Here is a 17,781-nt window from a genome sequence, read left to right as displayed (position 1 = left end):
CCCAATGCCACCACGCCTTCACACGCACTCTTCTCCTCTCCTTCTCTACATCAGTCCATCTGCTTCGAAAAAAAAAGAAGAATAAAAAAGGCGATTTATATGTCAGTAATTTCTTTCGTCTCCTCAACTCCAGTCCAACCTTGCAATGCATCTCAAACACCACGCCTCAAGCACACCACACGTACGCACACACACAGACGCACACACACAGACGCACACACACAGACGCACACACACATACATACACTTGAATACCTTGGCCCCCGCCTCATCTTTCTTTGGTAATTTCTCTTACGAAATGAGGGTATTGATTTCCTCCGTCGTGAAGCCAAAGAGGTAGAGCAAGTCCAGCAAGCTCTCGCCGTTGAGGCGGGCGGCGGCCTCCATCTGCACGCGGGGCTTGGCGTTCCAGGCCACGCCGAGGCCGGCCGTGTCGAGCATGAGCAGGTCGTTTGCGCCGTCGCCGACGGCGACGACCTGGGACAGGTCGATGCGCTCCTTGGCGGCGATTTCGAGGAGCAGGTCGCGCTTGCGCTCCTTGCCGACGATGACGCCGCGGGCCTCGCCGGTGAGGGTGCCGTCGGCGCCGACGACGACGTCGTTGGCGAAGGCGTAGTCGAGGCCGAGCTCGCCGGCCAGCCAGGTGGTGAGGGGCTGGAAGCCGCCCGAGAGGACGGCCGTCTTGACGCCGAGGCGCTTCAGGGCCTTGATGAGCTGGGGCACGCCCGGCGTGACCTGCAGGGCCGGGCGGAGCCGCTCAAAGATGGACGCGGGCAGGCCGCGGAGCAGGGCGAGGCGCTCGCGGAAGGAGGCCTCGAACTCGAGCTCGCCAATCATGGCGCGGTGGGTGATGTCGGCGACGCGGGCGCCGAGGTCCTCGCCGCCGCCGGGCCCGCCGCCGGTGACCTCGCGGGCGAGCAGGTCAATGACCTCCTGGGTGATGAGGGTGCTGTCCATGTCGAAGACGACGAGGCGCGGGTGGCGGCGCCAGACGGCGTCGCGGCGGAGGACGACGTCGACGTTCCACTCCTGCTCGAAGCGGTATATCGTCTCGTGCTTGCGCAGCTCGGCGACGCTGAGAAAGTCGGGCGACGGCGCGGGCGTGAGGGTCAGCTCGACGACGCGCGGGGCGTCGGGGTCGTCGAGGCAGCGGTGCGACGAGTGCGGCTCGTCGGCGCCGCCGGGCAGCGGGAACGCCGACATGAGGTGCAGGAACGAGGTGATGCACAGCGGCGACACGTAGGAGCCGTACAGGTGGTCCAGGTGCTCCGACTCCTGCGTCGGCGGCTCGAGCGGGAAGTCGTCGAGGTTGGTCGTCGGCGCCATGTTGGCGGGCAGGGAGTCGGTGCTGCCGTCGACGGGGACGGGCGACTTGGACGGTGCCGAGCCGGGGGCGACGATGGCTGCGGAAGCGGTGCTGGTGGTGCTGGCGGTTGTCTGCGCCGCGTCGGCGCCGGCAGCAGTCGCAGCAGCAGCAGAGGAAGAATTGCCGCCGCCCTTGTAGAAGAGCGTGACGACGAGGCGGTCCGTCTGCTGGCCGGCGGGCGGCGCGCAGTTGTGGTGGGCGTAGCTGTGATCGATGCCGCTCTCGACAATGGTGGGCGGCGCGTCCTCGGAGGGGATGCCGCGAAAGGGTAGTCCGCCCTTGGCGGCGACGGCGGCCGGGCTGCCGGTCGAGCCAGCGCGGCCGGGGCTCCGGGACTCTAGGACCGTGTCGATGCCGTGGTGGGCGTCGGGGACGCGCGGGCTGCCGCGGCGATACTGCTGGTGATCGCTGAGGTAGGAGCTGCTGCGCATGGCGCTGGTGAGCTGGGGCCTGCTGGCCGTGGCCGGCTTCTGCGGGCTCGTTTGATCTGCCATGTTGTTTTCTCTCTTCTCTTTTTTTTTCTTTTTTGCTTTCTTGGTCTTTTGTCTATTAACTCTTGTTCTATTCTGATGATTGCTTGCGAACCCCCCTTTTATTTTTGTTGATGGCAGAAGAATAAAAATCCTCCTTTGCCGGGAGCGAGAGAAAACAAGAAAGAAAGAAAGAAGAGGGGTAGAGAGAAGAGAGGAGGAGGAGGGGGGGCGGCGAGACGAGGGTATTCAGAGGTTGTGTCGCCCGTTGGAGAAGAGGCGCAAGGTCAGATGCAGGTGCCCCACTGAGGTACCAGTAGAAATAAAATGTGGTTTTTTTTATCGTTTTTTTTTCTCTTTTCGTTTCTGACGGGCCGTCGTCGGTTGTGTGAGCGGCGAGTCTTGCGGGATGCCAATTAATCAGAGAATGTTTATTTTATGAGCAGTCAGCCAGGCAATGTTCAATCTCAAAACTTGCATCAGCGAGTGGCGGGCGCAAGCAAGAAATTGAAATGTGCGAGGCTCTGGAAAAACACATATGACGCACTTTTTTTTTTTCTCTCCCCTTTCCTTCTTTGACCCGAGCTTTCAATGGTTAGGCTCTTCTCCCCCGCCCGCCTCGCACCCGAAGACGGAGCAAGGGCCGTTGATTCGAAAGGCATCTTGGCAGCTGAAGGCCTGGCCAATTAGCACTGCAGCATCCCATCTACAGTGGGCGTGCGCTAATGTCTGCTGTGCCCACTGATGCCCACTGATGCCCACCGCGACATGCCAATGCAATGCAACACCAAGCTCAATTCATCATCAGACGGCATCCATTTACATGCCGCAACTGCCTACTGATACTACAGACATTGTCTCTCTGGCAGCGTCTGCTTTCCAACTATTAAAAAAAAATCTCGTCAATTTCGCTCTTTGGCTTTGACGAGCACTCCCCACACGCGCGGAAGGGTCACCCACGGCTTCGCAGGGTCCGCATCCCCGTCGATGCTCTCGAGGTTCTCCCACTTGCCCGCCGCCGCCAGGGCGGCGTGCATGTCCTTGTTTCTGCAGCATCCTCCTATCAGTCTGCTCCAGATTGGATTCGTCACGTCTGTCGCGGCGGTTAGCCCATCTCCATGAACCGGCATGGCTGCCTGTCACCACCGCAGCCCGCGCAACCTACTCTGGTACAAACGGGTGATCCGGTCCGAGCTCACATGATGCTCCCAAAAGATGAACTTGCCGCCCGGCCTCAGCACGCGGTAAATCTCCCTGGCCATGGCTCTCTCGTCCGGCACCGAGCACAGCACCTGGATGCTCAGCACCGTGTCCATGCTGCCCGCGCGGATGCCGTGACGCTCCAACACGTCGCTCTCCTCGGCGCCGCACGTCACCAGCTCGTACACACTGGCGAGCCCGGCCTTTTCAGCCTGCGCCTCGATGTCTGCCTGAAAGTGCGGGTTGCTCTCGACGCCGACGACACGCGTCACCTTGTTCTTGTCGTAGCGCGCAATTTGATTGCCCAGTCCAGGCCCGAGCTCTAGCACAACGCCCTCACACTGGGGAACAAGCGTGGCGATGGCCGTTGTGGCCTCGAACCGCTGAAAGAAGGGATCTATACCAGCCCCCCCATAGCTGTCAGCCAAATTTCTCGCCACGACAAGAGGTTCTATAGACGACAGTGTGCGGGCGGCTTTACTTATCTCGGTGTACCACAGGTGGAAGCCGGCATCTAGCAGCTTTCGAGGGCTGAAGAGGTCGCCGTATCGGCCCTCACGGTAAAATACTTTGACATTCTCGTAAATCGCTACATTTTTGGTGGAGGTATCAGCAGACTCCCGGCCATGTTGTTCACAGGAAGCATGTACAGCGCACCACACGTACCCCAAACGGCATATGTCAATGGGTCAGAGTCAGTGTAAGCACCCCAGCGCTCTTTTAAGTAAAGCGGCATGATTGAGAATTTCAGGGTAGCGGTGATTTCCAATTAATGTCGAGAGAATGGGATACCTGAGAAATCTGAACGCGCGTATGCCGACTAGACGAGTGTGTGTGTGTGTGTGTGTGTGTGTGTGTGTATGTGTGTGTGTATGTGTGTGTGTATGTGTGTGTGTGCAGATGAGGAAAATGAGAAGCGGGAGCGTACGCCAAAAGGGCCATGTGAGTGGGAAACCTATGCAAACCTACCTATGCAAGCACGCGGCCGACAATTTCCTGATCTGGCCGGGAGCTAAGTCCGTGGCCAGCAGCCATCTCGGGGCTGCAGTCGGGAGAACCATGTCAGCCTTGTTGTGCAGCCATATGAGGAGTCGGCTGACGCCGCCCCCGTTGGGTGAGTAGGGTTGAGTAGGGTTGAGTAGCATCTCTTCTGAGAGCATCTCCCCCGAGAGCATTGTGCCTACACTGGGAGAGACCGTGGCAGTCTGCCCCAATCGGCCGAGGCGTGATTTCGGCTGGCGGAGGCTAATACAACCTCATCGACCAATTCGTACTCGCGCACTGTATTCGGCCTTTAATTCAGGCTAATTCAGCGATGACTCTTTCAAGCTTGGAATTCTCGTCTATGCCAGGCCTCTACTCTGTCTTCCTGGCCATTCAAGTGTCGTCACCATGCCGTTCACATACCTGTCCTCACCATTTATTTCATGTATGGCTCGAGCAGCACGTATGAAGGGGCTTTTTTTTTTCCTCTCCAAGATGTCCCGTCTTCTTTTAAAAGAAAACTTTGCCGAAACTCTGTTTATCCTTTTGTCTAGCCATCGCGTCGGTCTAGTAAAGTAGTCTTCTTTCCCAAGTAGCAGCACTCTGTGCATTGTCACCGACGCTCATTTGCAAATCTCACACAGTTGTATAGTGGCCTTGACTCGCAGAATTACAATCGTTCCCAACCCTTGTTTTTCGATTCTGTATTCCATTTTTAATTTTCTTCTACTTTGGAGTCTATTGCAGCCGTCAACTAGTCCTTCAGGTGACATTTGTGTACTTTGTATCTATGATCGTGACTCTTCACCCAAAAGTCATTTTCCCCTTTCCTGAGCTAAGGTGGCACCGTTCGTCTCGCTTCGCGACCAGAGACAATCAAATCAGTAATTTAAGGTTTCTTGTTTCAGACGCGGCTTTTCCTCTAGAATATTCACTAGTATAGTTAACCTCGTGATTCTGCCTGGATGCACATATTTATACCAGCTCTCCCCGCCAACAGGATGCAGACTTGGTAAACTCGCCGGTAAACTCGCCTCGAAAATTTTCATTCAACTCTCCTGCAAATTCCTCATTCAAAATCTTGATCACTTTCAGCAACTGTATTTCAATCACCTACCTCTACTTCAGTACACTCCGGCGTACCGGTTCGCCGGATACACTTCAAGTCATGGCGTCTGCGGATCCAGCCGCGCTGGAAAAGCGGCAGCTCGAGGCGGCCAAGCAGCCATTCAAACTCTTGCATCTTCCTACGGAAATTCAAGAGAGAATCTTTTGGTTCGCTGTCCATGATCCCGATCTTATGGATCGCCGCCACCGTGACGGCTGTGACCTCCTTCCCGTCAACGAGCATGCCGTGGCGCAACCGCCCTTCATGTCCCAGCGTGTCTTTGTCGATGCCGTCTACCAGCGCGACAAACAGGGACAGACCGGTACCTACAACTATTTGAATATGTTTGATCCCCCAGAATCATTCCGTCTGACCGAGACGTGGACGTACTGCAACTGTGCCAAGCGCAGCGGCATCAACCTCTTGCTCACCAACCGCTGGATTTTTTCAATTGCTGCGCCGTTCTTTTGGTCCGAAAACACATTCAGCTTTTTTGACGCCACCGAGTTTGTCGCGTGCATGGCCGTCACATCGACCGGTACGCGTGCCCTCATTCGTAGCGTCAGCGTCGTCACGTTCCGACTCCGAGGCTTTCTGGATGCTCGGGTGCATCTGTCGAGCAAGACGCCTCGTGGCAAGAGCTGCTTGGGCGGCATATTTCCATGGGGCACAAAATGCCTGCCTATCTTTTGGCGGACGCTGCAGCTTCTACCAAAGCTAAAGAGCCTTGCCATCCCGCCGTGCTACCTCGACTGTAATGTCTTCCTAGACACGGACGCCAATCTTGACAAGCTACGTCCATACCTCGAGCGTCTGGAGGAAATACACTTGACCTATCTGAGCATTTTTGGCGGGGACGCGTCCTCGATTCAAGACTGCTTTTGCGAAAGGCAAAATTTTTGGGCCTCCTTCTTCTCTGGCCGGAGCCTTGAGTCTCTGGGTGGCTTTTCTCACCGCGTACACTTGAGCGACTGGCTGGAAGACGAGGACGGGCAATCCGTCCCGAACAGCATGTTCGAACAGCGTCTGTGGCGAATACGGCAGTTCTTTGATTGGGATCTGTTCGACCGAATATACGAAGCTTTGCATGCTGGGCTGATGACAGTGGACCTGCAGACATTTGGGAGCCGAAACTATTGGAGGCGCCCAAACTATGAAGCTGTCAGCGACACTGGAACTGCCACCATTCAACTAGTATTCTCGGACGGTGAGCAGGAGGAGCTACTGCACCAGGACTTCACCTTTTATAACATGCCTGCCGGAAAGGACGCATGTGCCAAGAACAGACTGTTGTTGGAAAGCCGTCGCGCGGAAGAGTATCTGCTTGGAGACGAGTTCGAAGACCGAATCGTTAGCCAAGGCAGACGACGAAAAATCCTGACACGACGCATGCCGCGGGCCATGTTTTGCCATGTTAATTGTATAAGCAGGGAAGAGGCCCGGTATGCAGCCAGAGGCCTTGAGGCCGCAGCTCTGGCTTCCGAACTCTTCCCTCCGCCCCAAGTCACGCAGGAGCCACCCAGGACCAAGAGGAAGAGGGTCAAGAAGAATCGGCGCGGCAATCGGTCGAGAGGCGACGATGACTGGCAAGAGTGAGGTACCATCTTGCCGCTGCTCCTGTCGGGGACGGGACAGCACTGGGCAGAAGCACCAGGAGTTACTCTACAGCCTAGACTATGGGAAGACATTCATTCGTGCTAGGTTGAGGTGTTTCGGGCATTCTGAATGTGGGCAGAAGCACCGGCGATTGCTATACAACCTAGACTGGAGAAGACATTCACTCGTGCGAGATTGAGTGTCTCGGGCGTTCTAGATACGGGAAGAAATTCATGCGGGGGAGATTGAGTGCTTTAGGCGTTTAAGGAATGGGAAGCAATTCACGGAAGGATGAGTGCCTCGAACATTGGCTATTCGCTAAGGAGGGAAAGGGAGAGCGAGTGGTACAGGTGGGCTCAAAGTTGGACAGTCTGCTACCGCGATTAATATGTTATCAGTTGAGATTACACTATATTGTTCCAACTCTCCTCGTTGCCCGATGTGATACGCGGTAAAGACCGGATAGCCAACATTTTCCACGGGACTGTTCGTACCGGCGTATACCTTCACCGCAGAAAGAGTCCGGTCGAGGCCATTCCAATTAGCTGGCTGCAACGCCTTGGCACACGGCATCGCGATGCCGCTGGATGGTTACATGAGACGGTCAAATCAATGCAACAAGAGTGGTCTACGTGATGCCTGCACTTTCTCACCAGCGAGAAGCTCCCGGGAGCTGCCTAATCTGTCCCCCGCAAGAACCGGCAGTGTTCTGGCAGTCGATGTCCCGAGAGCAGCGTACTGCCTGGCGCAACGAGCGACGGCCCGAGACCACCCTCCCGATCCTGTCCCCGGAGGCAGAAGAGCCAGGGGCTGGGCCAAAGATGACCCCGCGCCCCGCTGTAATATAACATTCTGCTGGAATCCTGTTGCGTGCGAGAGAGCAGGAGTGGTATTCCTGACGACGCAAAAGAAAGGTGGTCAAATTCCTCCTGGAGTCCGTTCACTCCGCAAGGCCTTCGCAACCCACCCACCCACCACCAGCACGCCATCGCCCCGGAGCCCCCGTGTAAAAGAATGTTTTCGAGAGGGGGAAAAAAAAGACTAGAGCATCATTGCTACACAATTCTGAATTTTCGTAGAGAAGAAATCTGCACTGGCCACGGCTCGGGCGGCAGCTCGACGTTACTACAGCATTGGCTGCACGGCTGCGGCTCGTCGGGCGGGTTGTCGGCTTCAGTCATGATGCTTGAACAGCCACAACTACCACCCCTACTAGTCAACGAACGTGTGTGTGCCATCTTTTGGTCTTTTCTTTTTTCTTTTTTTCCTTCATTGTGTGTGTGTGTGTGAGTGTGTGTGCTGCTGCTTGCAAGGCGATCGCGGGGAAGGGTGAAGTCATTTCATCATCGCCCGAGGCACGGGGCAATGACGGCCTTGAGAGGAAGTCCAGGTTTTGGCTCAAAGAGCATTTCTAATCTTAATGCGTGGCTCAATGAGGCAACAACACAGCCCTTCGCCGCCGCCAGGGGGGGACCGGTTCCAGTAAAAGTTGAGCTAAAAGCCCCATGAAGTAGCTGAAACCTTTTCGTGTTAGCGGTGATGGCGTGAGAGAAAAGTAGAAGGAACTTGCCGACGAGCCCGACCGGCTCCTCGCTGGCCAATCATGTTGCACGCTTCACATCGCGGAAGCAATGGCGTCGATGTCGTGATCAGTCCCCATCACCACGCAAAAACTCAGACAGGCTCCGACAAGGCCACAGCCGCCGTTTTGGCCGGTGGTTTCGGGCAGACTCGTTGCATATTGCCAATGACACCCGTAAGAAAGACGCAATGGCGAAGAGAGGGCGACAAGACAAAGCCCACTTCCTTTCGCCCAATTAGTCAGGACGCTCGCCCGCCCCCCCAGACTTGCCATGGGCTTGTTGCGTGCCGCCCTCTAATGCCTTGGATTCCGTAAACCTCCTCTTCCTTTTCCTCTCCAGTTCATAACTTGTGAAATCATATTGTGTTGATTACAAACCTTGACTCGAAGACATCCTGCCGCCGTCAGATTAGCAAAGACAACATCTACCTTTTATAAGAAGGAGCCAAAACTCACCTGTAACTCAGGATCCTCTTACACCGCACACTCGCACAATACACGCGCACAAGACAAAGGCATCGTGGCTCGATACACTGAGCCCATTCTTTCCTTGGTCGTCGTCGTACTCCTCTCCTTCATCATGACGCAGAGCTCGCCCCAGTCCTTCCAGGAGGACAAGATGGACCACCACGACATTGAATCGGGGTACGTCTCCGGTCAGGATGGCGAGGTCCCGGTCAAGCCCGCCTCGGCCTCACCCCTCATTTCCCTCAGCAAGCCCCATGTCGAGTACCTCAACGACCAGATGGAGTCGATGCACCCCATCGATATCCTCCGCTTCTGCAAGATCATGTTCCCCAACCTGTACCAGTCGACCGCCTTTGGCCTGACCGGCCTCGCCACCATGGACATGCTGTCCAAGATCCAGGCCGAGAGCCCGCAGTCCCGCACCGTCGACCTCATCTTCCTCGACACGCTGTACCACTTCAACGAGACGTACGAGCTGGTTGAGCGCGTCAAGGCCCGCTACCCCAACGTGCCCGTGCACGTCTTCAAGCCCGAGGGCGCCGAGACAGCCGCCGAGCTCGAGGAGACGTACGGCGAGGCCTTTTACCACAACGCCAGCGAGATGTACGACTACATCGTCAAGGTTGAGCCCCTGCAGCGCGCGTACGACACGCTCAACGTGGCCGCCGTCCTCAACGGCCGCCGCCGCTCCCAGGGCGCCGCCCGCGGCTCCATTCCCATCATCGAGCTCGACGAGGAGCGCAACATCATCAAGATCAACCCGCTGGCCGCCTGGAGCTTCTCGCAGGTCAACGACTACATCAGAGAGAACAACGTCCCCTACAACACCCTCCTCGACCAGGGCTACAAGTCCGTCGGCGACTGGCATTCGACCGTTCCCGTCAAGGACGGCGAGGACGAGCGTGCCGGCCGCTGGAAGGGCCAGGCCAAGACAGAGTGCGGTATCCACAACAAGAAGTCGCGTTACGCACAGTTCCTCAAGGACATGGAGGGTAGTCAGCAGATTCCTGTCTGAAACGGCGCAAGCAAGTTCGTCGTGCGTTGGGTTGGTCGATCAAAATCGGAAGCAGGACTGGTGACGTAATGAATTTGATGAAGAGGAGCATTTTCTGGAGGATAATTTTGCGAGTCCTTCGAAGCTTTGGTTTTTTTTCTCGGTGTTTCACGGTTGCACAGCATGGGTAGTCATACGGCCGCGGCCAATCTTGTTTTCAATCATCATGGTTTGGCGTTTAGTTTTTTCCCCGTTCGTTTCCGAGGTGGTCGTCCCACAAAAGGGATGTTTGGTTTGGTAAGGAGACCAAACGATTCAGGTGCATCAAATAGACTGCATTTAGATAAGAATAAACAAAAATAAGTAAAGTTTCTCATCCGTCGTGTATCGTGAGAAGAATGAGGCGGTGACGTCGCAGAGATGCGAGTTGAAGTCGGACAGTGAGTGTTGTGTTGGATTGGTCAGTCAGCACATGACCCCGCAGTTGAATCATGCTCTCTACTCATCACCTTTCAACAGAAGCCCGGCTTCGCAAATGGCTTCTGCATTCACAGTAAAGGGCTTAGAATAAGATAAGTTATGGAAGAATCAGATCATTGGAGATTATCGAACCCTGCTGCTCTTTGTCACCACCACCAAATTCCCTACCTTTCAGTGCCATGTCTCATTGCAGTACCAGCACCACCTTGCGCAACGCTGCCGTCCAACTTCATGGTCACGCCTCCGGTATTCGAACGTGAAAATGAAGAGCTCTGCTGTGAAATGTAGGAATATAAATACTGCGTCAAATTCACTTTGTAGAAGGCTATAGCCCCTCAACCCATCACCCGGCGACGATGGCGTCCAACAATACTCACTTATACATTGTGCCAAATAAAAATCGACTATACGTGACTGTATACCCTGGCGAAGACGCTCCAGAGGACATGGAAAGGTACTTGGCGTGAGATTTTTCAAGTCTAGAAGAGTCATTAGTTGTGTTGAAGAGCTGTCAAACCTAATCACGCAGGAGAGAGCAGCTTCAGCTGGGGTTTCCTCATCGGGCCAAAGCACGAAAACACGACCATCAACCCAGGTGTACGGTACTATATTCATCGCGTGCCCTTGGGGACGACGGGCCATCCCGAGGGCTTCGTCTGGCGATACGCCGAGGACACGCTCCCCAGCATCAAGTGCCCCGCCCGCATGTACGCCCGCATCCTGATCGCCAAGATTGAGGACGATGACCGCCTGGAGCAGCTTATGCGAGAGACACCCCGGCCGCCCGCCGTCGAGGGTGACCTCATCGCCATGGCTCTGCATGACGGGTATGACTCGCAAGTCTGGGTGTCTCAGGTGCTGGGCCAGCTGGCGAGCATGCGCAAGAAGGGCCGGATCGTGGGCGCGGGTGTCCTTGACTGGCGGCTGATTGAGACGACAGCACGGCAATATGTGGCCGGAAAGATGGCCGCTGACCGGTATAACGAGGACTATCTAAGGGAGACTGAGCATCGACTGCCGAAACCGACTTGGGATATGATGCTAGACAAGGAGATTTCTGGTTGAAAGGCGTAGCTTCAGATGACATATATGGAGTTTCAGTCAAGGGTTATATATTCCGTTTGATATTTACCGTGAATCAAATATGCACAAGCTGTCAGGTGCCATCTTCACCAGGGTTTGGTCGAGTACAGCGTTTGTCACGGCATCACTAACACGAGAAACTCAAGGGTAGTGCTCGGTATTGCCAAGACTCCAAACAATCACCCGCCGTCGTTCACCGAAACAAGCCAAAAAAAATAGAGTAATGGGCAATTTTGTATCAGGAATTTTTTCACATTTCCGTAGTCTGAGCCTCTGCGAAGAGTAGATGCACCAGGTGTGTACGCTTTCACCTGATTGTAAGTTCATAACGACATGCTCAACGACAGACCCCACTCAAAATTCTCAATTTGACACTCGCTATCACAACGCTTGCCCATCATACGAAAACGGGAAATGAAAAAGCAAGACTGCTGAAAGCCATTCTACTCACACCGCTTGTCCCTCATTACACGCGCATACCACCATGGCGGCACCATCAGCGCTGCCCGTGCCGGACCCCAGCTTCGAGGCACGCAAGGGCAAGATCCTGGAACAGCTAGCGGTGCCGGATGCCGAGTACTCGGACGCCTCGCCCAAGGGCACCGTCGACGCTGGCATCCGGCCGCTGCTGGCCAAGATCAACGCCGCAGCGGGCTTCGTGACGACGAGCAGCTGCGCGGGGCGAGTGAGCGTCTTTGTAGAGGGCCGCAAGGCGGCGCAGCAGCAGCAGCAGCAGCAGCAGCCAGAGGTGGCTGCGACGACGACGGCGAGGACAAAGACGATGACAGCTGGGGATGCAGATGATGATGGGACGGATGGTGGGACAGCGTCGATACAGCCGGCGAGCACGCAGACGGTGGCCGGCCTGGGGGGCAAGGGCGGAGGCGGAACGTGGTTGTACGTCTCGCACGACCCGCACCCGCTGGCCGGACAGGGTGCCGTGGTGGACTGGGTAAAGGAACTGGGCCTCCTGTCTGACGAGCAGGATGCTGCATCGCTGCTGGATGCCACTGGTGGTTCCGGTGCTGGCCGTGATTCAGAGCGGAGGCTGATTCACTTCAAGTTTGAACCAATGGTGAGTGACTGACACGTTTTTTTTTGCGACGGCGAGCGTAGCAAATGCCATGCCCGCTATCAACACTGGTCAATTCCAAGGTGACCCAATCAAAGGCTGACAAGAGAATTAAAAAAAAAAATGGACGTGAGAAAAGATTCTTCACGTCCTCACTGCCTCTCCCGCCCACGCGCAACTCCTCCTCCGGTGCGCCCTCCACGCCGGCTTCCGCGAGTCCGGCGCCGTCAGCCTCGTGGCCGCCCCGAGCGGCGAGCGGCCCGCGCAGCCCGTGGTCGCCGTCCGGTCCATGGGTCTTGGCTTTGAGTCGTTGATCGGCCACGTCCAAGACGAGGACGAGGACGAGGACGACCACAGAAAGAAGGAGGGCGGCGGCGGCGGTGGCGGCGGCCGGCAACAGCAGCGACTGAGGCTCATCGTGCCGCCGGGCTACCTCGACACGCTCATGACCATTGGCCACGAGCGGTTCGCGGAAAACACGAAGCGCATACGGCGCTTCGAGGAGGCGTTTTGCGAGGCGACGACTGCGGCGGAGCCGAGGCGAGTGGGCCCGGACGGCCGGGCGTGGGAAGACGCGGCGGCGAGGCGTGAGAGGATGCGCGCAGAAGGGCTGCGGCGAAAGGCGGCCGTGCGGGCGGAAAGGAGGACGGAGGAGGAGGAGGAGGAGGAGGAGGAGAAAGGACCAGATATTGACCTGACGTCGGGCACGTTGATAGAGTCCAACGAGCAAGAATGAAGTTTAATCCCTCTATCGAAAAAGAATAAGAAGGGAAATGCACACAGAAAAACACACACATTTCTTGTATATAGGTCACATCATAAAGAGCACCGTACCACTCACTGGTCGTATAATTCTTGTCTTTTTTGTCTATAATAGCTTTTGAACAGCTCCCGATATTCGTAATGTACACAAAAAAACAACCAAGGCCCTCTCGGTAAAATGGAATCAAGGCCAGCGTGTGTAGTAAAGCAAGGAAGAAAGCTTTCAGCCGCTTACCTTTTGCTTTCTGTCCCCAACGAGCCCATGGGATAAATTGTAGTATCCCTCTTTCCCCGTTTCTCTCTCTCTCTCTCTCTCTCTCTCTCTCTCTCTCTCTCTCTCTCACGTCTCTCCCTCTATTTCTCTTTCTGTCTTCCCAAACATGGCCTGCGTTGATGGTGTTGGTGGTGGCAGCGACATCATCATTGTTTCTTTATAAAAAGAGAGAAAACAAAAAAAATTGATTCTTTTCACGACACGACCTTGTCGACCCACGACTTCTCCAGCTTCTGGACCTCGGTCTTGAAGTCCTCCACCTCTTGCCAGCAGTCGAGCGGCCGGCGGTCGTTGGCGCGCAGGCACTCGACGACGCGGCCGCGCGCGCTCTCGACCGCCTCGGGCAGCGCGCGGACCTGCTTGCGCGCCTCGAGCTTGCGGCGGAGGGCGTCGACCTCCTTGCCGACGGTGAAGCGGGTGGTTGCCGAACCGTCGGGGCCGCCTTCGTCGGCGGCGGACCCGTTCTGCCCGGACGACGCGGCGGCAATCTTGTCGTGGGCGGCGGCCAGGGCGTCGGCCTCGCGCTTCTGCAGCTTCCTGAGCTCCTCACCGACGCGGGCCTGGACCTGCTGCTCGAGCAGCTTCGCACGTGAGGCGTCGGTCTGTTTGGGATGGCGTGTATTAGCTTCCCTTTTCTATTTCTTTTCTTTCTTTCCTCCTCGATTGCCCTTTCTCGTGTTGGGGGGGGGGGGGGGGAAGGCAAAGAAAATCAGGCATTGCGCGGTTGTCGTACCTCGGGACTAGACTGTAAGGAGTCGAGGACAGGCATGGAAACACCGGGCGTGCCTGAGCTGTTTTTTCCCCAAGATATGTCGTTAGCAAATATGGCTCGGACTCGGCGAAAAGAAATGATGCGGCAGTTTGTAGCATGCTTCGCAGATGGCAAAGGGGGCGGTCGGGGAGAGGAAAAAGTATTGACCAGTACGTACGCCTTCCACTGGTAGCCCGATGGCTCTGGTTTCGATGTGCTGGATCCCATGATGTGATTGTCAATTGCGGCGGCGGCGGCGGCGGAATACTTGAATGGGCTTCCTGGAGAAGCTGCCGGATCACTTCGGCACAGAGTTGAGCTTGCGCGCGCGATCAGTTCCCGGAGTGGAACGCCTGTTTATGCCTGAGGCAGAAATTTCGTCGTGAGCATTTTGGCTGGCGCTGCATAACTCTGGACAGCTAGGAAAATGAATAGACACTACCAAAAAAAAAAGTGAAATAGGTACAGTTGTATGTCATTTTTGGTAATGATTCTCTGGTCGAAAATGAAGTCATGCTGTGTTTAGCCGCAACACGACCAAAAGCGGACCAGGTTGTTTGGCCAAGGCTTCTCTTACTGGAGTACAGGCTTCCATGCCCGACACGTAGTTCGCCGCGAACCGAAACAGGACGCGTAACTCAGAAGAACTGGAAGTCTTTTCTGTGAAAAATGAAAAAGAGTAGATAGCTCTACGGCCAGGTCTATGTAACTCCCGAAACAATTGTGGTTACAGTAGAGCCAAGGCTGATGAGATTGGTAGTGCTTGTCTTACATGACTATGGAACGGAACAGTGTATCCGTATCCGTACCACACAACTTCTAAGATTGGGCTCGGCGTAGACTGCTCAGGATGCGGGGATAGACGAAGGAGATTCGGTCCCAATGAAACATCAGGAACTAGTACTTATACCGTTGCCCCAAACATGGCGAGCCACGTTTGTCGGCTGTCTTGACAGAGACGCGAAACCGTATTGCTGGGTGGGGGGTGCAAGACAGATCATGACCATTGTTATCATCCGGCTATTTTGTTTTGGCCTTTTATTTTTCTTTCTTTCCCTTGTTTTTGGGCATTTGGACATTTCGGCTTTGACAGAAAGCTGACTCCTACTTATGGGACCCGTTGCATATTTACCAGGAGAGGACAGTAGAGGAAAGGGTAAAAGAAAATCAACGTATTGGCGCATCTACAAGTTCAGAGGCATCGGCCGAGAGCTAGCACGTGTGGCTGTCACACTCGTACGTCACTAATTCCTTTGCAAGATTTTCCGCTGGAAATAGCCGTTTTGGGCGCCAGCAACATGGTGAGATGATTCTGGGTGACGTGTTGGCAGATGGAATATGGCATGATATCATTGCAGACTATTACGAGTCAACCAAGCGTGAGGGGGGCTGGCGCTCTGTGTGACGGCGATGGGGCAAGGGGTAGCGCCGCCGCTGTTGTCATGGGCCAACGGATTTCCCGACAAGAGCAGCTGATTTCCAGTCGTCGACTGGAATGTATGTCGGGTCAATAGGGCATTGTTCTCCGATGGCTCAAATTTTCCATCGTTCATGTTGTGCTCATGCAAGTATTGACCAGGGGCCTATTTTGGTGGCAAGGTTCATGTCGCGGAAGCCGTTTCTGGAGAGACGGTGCCAGATCCTCCGTACAGCAGGCAGCGAGCCACGAGGTGTAGAATAGATGATGGGTTCACGGTCACAGGTAAGTAGAGGCTCTAGAAACTCTGAGGAGATGATGTGGCTGTCTCAGAAAGTAATAGTTTGGGCTCAAGTTGGTGGCTGAGTGAAACGTTGTACTCTGCATCGCGAAAGGAACTGCTGGTAAGAGAAGATTTGTCGTTTACGCAAGCATGGCGTTTGTGCAAATTGGTTCCGACTTTTTGGTGATTCGTTTTTATTGTGCAACGTGGGCACTGTAGCAGATTGAGTAGTACTAGCGGGCGCAAAAGAAAGTAGGGCGGATATTGATGTGGATGACGATGGATACGGGCGACGGGGTTGAGCGAGTCTAGAGACTGATAGCATTGAGGCGACTAATAAAGACGACATGATGCCGAGTTGATGTGACAGGTGTGGCTGCTTGCTTGGCAGTCCTTTGGCGGTCCCTCGTTAATGAGAAGCCTGAAGGCTTGTTAGCCAACGGGGAAATGTGCATTCTGTCATCCGTAATAGAGTGGCATTTGGGCGGGAATTAATTGCCATGAAAGCCAATTACTGGTACAGATGTATGGTTGTGGGCACAACGTACGGAGTCAGGGGCCAGGTTTTTGGTTGGCCGGGGGGAGGTTGTCCTTTTCCTTTGTTTTAATACGGTTGTGGCGATGAGTCGAGGAAAGGGCATGACGTTGGTAGAGACGGTAGAGACGGCACAGAAGGGGTCAAATACGTCAGTGCGAGTTGAAGTGAGCATCCTAGTGTGTGGTATTTAAACTGCACTGTCAAGATGCGGTGGTGGTGGTTGAGCGCGAATTGAAACATGCAGCTGTAGGCGGGACTCGAGTCGGTGTGGGTGCGAATAGGTGGTGACGTTTTTTTTTATAAAGATTTTTGTTGGCGTGATGAGCTATCTGGTAGTCTGGCAACTGGTTCGATGGACGTATCAGATCAGGCGACGAAGGGCATGCAAAGAAGAGATGCAGCCGAGCTGCGAATCAAGGTAGGTAGGTAGGTATTGGCGGCGAATAGCGTTCAGAGCTGAGGGATTGTTTGCGTATTGACGAGACGTAGGCGGCCATGAGTGGACGTGAGTGGACGGGAGTGGACTAGAGGGTGCATAGAGTCAGGTAGAGCAGGTAGATGGGAGGGTGGTTCGTCGGGCTGGTTGGCTGGGTTCGCAGAGGCTAGTGCAGGAAAACGGCGAGGGCGTAAAGCCACTGCACGATCGCGTGTGCAGTGCGACTGTTGGACGACAGGCCTTTGAACCCCTGCAGCAGGTCACTCCGCTGTGGCTGGTTTCAGAATGATGTTTTTTTTTGTGAGTACTCAATACTTGGCTAGTGAGCGGGATCCGACAGAAAGAGAGAGCGAGGCTCAAGAGCAACGAGTGAGGGGCAAAGTGGGAGCGTGACGGGCGAGGCCGTGGTTGTTTCGTTTGGATGCGACAGGCCCCTGCAAGGACGACGAGATGAGGGCCAGACGAGACGAGACGAGACGAAAAAAGGGAAACGGGCAGTTGGTGGTAGCGTCGGGTAACCCTGAGATGATGAATGTTTGCAGCAAAGGGGACGGACGTTGGCGACGGAAATGGGACGCTGAATGATGAACTGTTGGGGGTGATGAAAGAGGCAACGACGAACCAAGCATACTCAGTGCTTATTAGGTCCCTAGGTAGGTAGCTACCAGTATTAGGTACCTAGGTATAAGCAATCTGCTGTTGCCAAGGAAGATGGAGGCAGAGCAAATTGGTAGTATTGTGGTAGCGCCTGGGCGAGGGGTACCTGGCTGGGCACCTGGTCAGGGGAGATTTACTGAGTACTTACCTGGCTGCCTGGTACGGTAACGGAGATGCAAGTACCTCGCCAGGAAGTTTAAGATGCCACTTACTCCGTACTTGCTGTACTTATCCGTAGAAGAGCTGGTTTGCTGCCCTGC

At 55.1% G+C, this 17,781-nt stretch overlaps 6 protein-coding genes across 6 annotated transcripts; 3 read left to right on the top strand and 3 right to left on the bottom strand.

The window, feature by feature from the left end:
* Positions 1 to 291: 291 nt before the first annotated feature.
* V2A60_001724 (HAD-like domain-containing protein) lies at positions 292 to 1,860 on the bottom strand (the record flags this gene model as incomplete). The annotated part of the gene is made up of 1 exon (XM_083253081.1): positions 292 to 1,860. The coding sequence occupies one exon, from the start codon at positions 1,858 to 1,860 to the stop codon at positions 292 to 294; it is 1,569 nt and encodes a 522-aa protein (XP_083109207.1).
* An 878-nt stretch (positions 1,861 to 2,738) lies between these two features.
* On the bottom strand, positions 2,739 to 3,772 carry V2A60_001723 (class I SAM-dependent methyltransferase; the record flags this gene model as incomplete). The annotated part of the gene is made up of 3 exons (XM_083253080.1): positions 2,739 to 2,929; positions 3,002 to 3,625; positions 3,703 to 3,772. 3 exons carry the CDS (start codon positions 3,770 to 3,772, stop codon positions 2,739 to 2,741), a joined length of 885 nt encoding a protein of 294 aa, XP_083109206.1.
* A 1,416-nt stretch (positions 3,773 to 5,188) lies between these two features.
* On the top strand, positions 5,189 to 6,724 carry V2A60_001722 (uncharacterized protein; the record flags this gene model as incomplete). Its single annotated transcript, XM_083253079.1, has 1 exon — positions 5,189 to 6,724. The coding sequence occupies one exon, from the start codon at positions 5,189 to 5,191 to the stop codon at positions 6,722 to 6,724; it is 1,536 nt and encodes a 511-aa protein (XP_083109205.1).
* Positions 6,725 to 8,886: 2,162 nt separating this feature from the next.
* V2A60_001721 (phosphoadenylyl-sulfate reductase (thioredoxin)) lies at positions 8,887 to 11,313 on the top strand (the record flags this gene model as incomplete). The annotated part of the gene is made up of 2 exons (XM_083253078.1): positions 8,887 to 9,766; positions 10,778 to 11,313. The coding sequence occupies 2 exons, from the start codon at positions 8,887 to 8,889 to the stop codon at positions 11,311 to 11,313; spliced, it is 1,416 nt and encodes a 471-aa protein (XP_083109204.1).
* A 502-nt stretch (positions 11,314 to 11,815) lies between these two features.
* V2A60_001720 (tRNA methyltransferase TYW3) lies at positions 11,816 to 13,139 on the top strand (the record flags this gene model as incomplete). Its single annotated transcript, XM_083253077.1, has 2 exons — positions 11,816 to 12,406; positions 12,543 to 13,139. The coding sequence occupies 2 exons, from the start codon at positions 11,816 to 11,818 to the stop codon at positions 13,137 to 13,139; spliced, it is 1,188 nt and encodes a 395-aa protein (XP_083109203.1).
* Positions 13,140 to 13,633: 494 nt separating this feature from the next.
* V2A60_001719 (Mic19 family protein) lies at positions 13,634 to 14,418 on the bottom strand (the record flags this gene model as incomplete). The annotated part of the gene is made up of 3 exons (XM_083253076.1): positions 13,634 to 14,041; positions 14,173 to 14,230; positions 14,369 to 14,418. The coding sequence occupies 3 exons, from the start codon at positions 14,416 to 14,418 to the stop codon at positions 13,634 to 13,636; spliced, it is 516 nt and encodes a 171-aa protein (XP_083109202.1).
* Between the last annotated feature and the right edge of the window lie 3,363 nt (positions 14,419 to 17,781).

This window comes from Cordyceps javanica, chromosome 1 (assembly GCF_051103115.1).
Source record: "Cordyceps javanica chromosome 1, complete sequence".
In the NCBI taxonomy this organism is placed as follows: Eukaryota; Fungi; Ascomycota; class Sordariomycetes; order Hypocreales; family Cordycipitaceae; genus Cordyceps; species Cordyceps javanica.
This window is presented reverse-complemented; position numbering and strand designations above follow the sequence as displayed.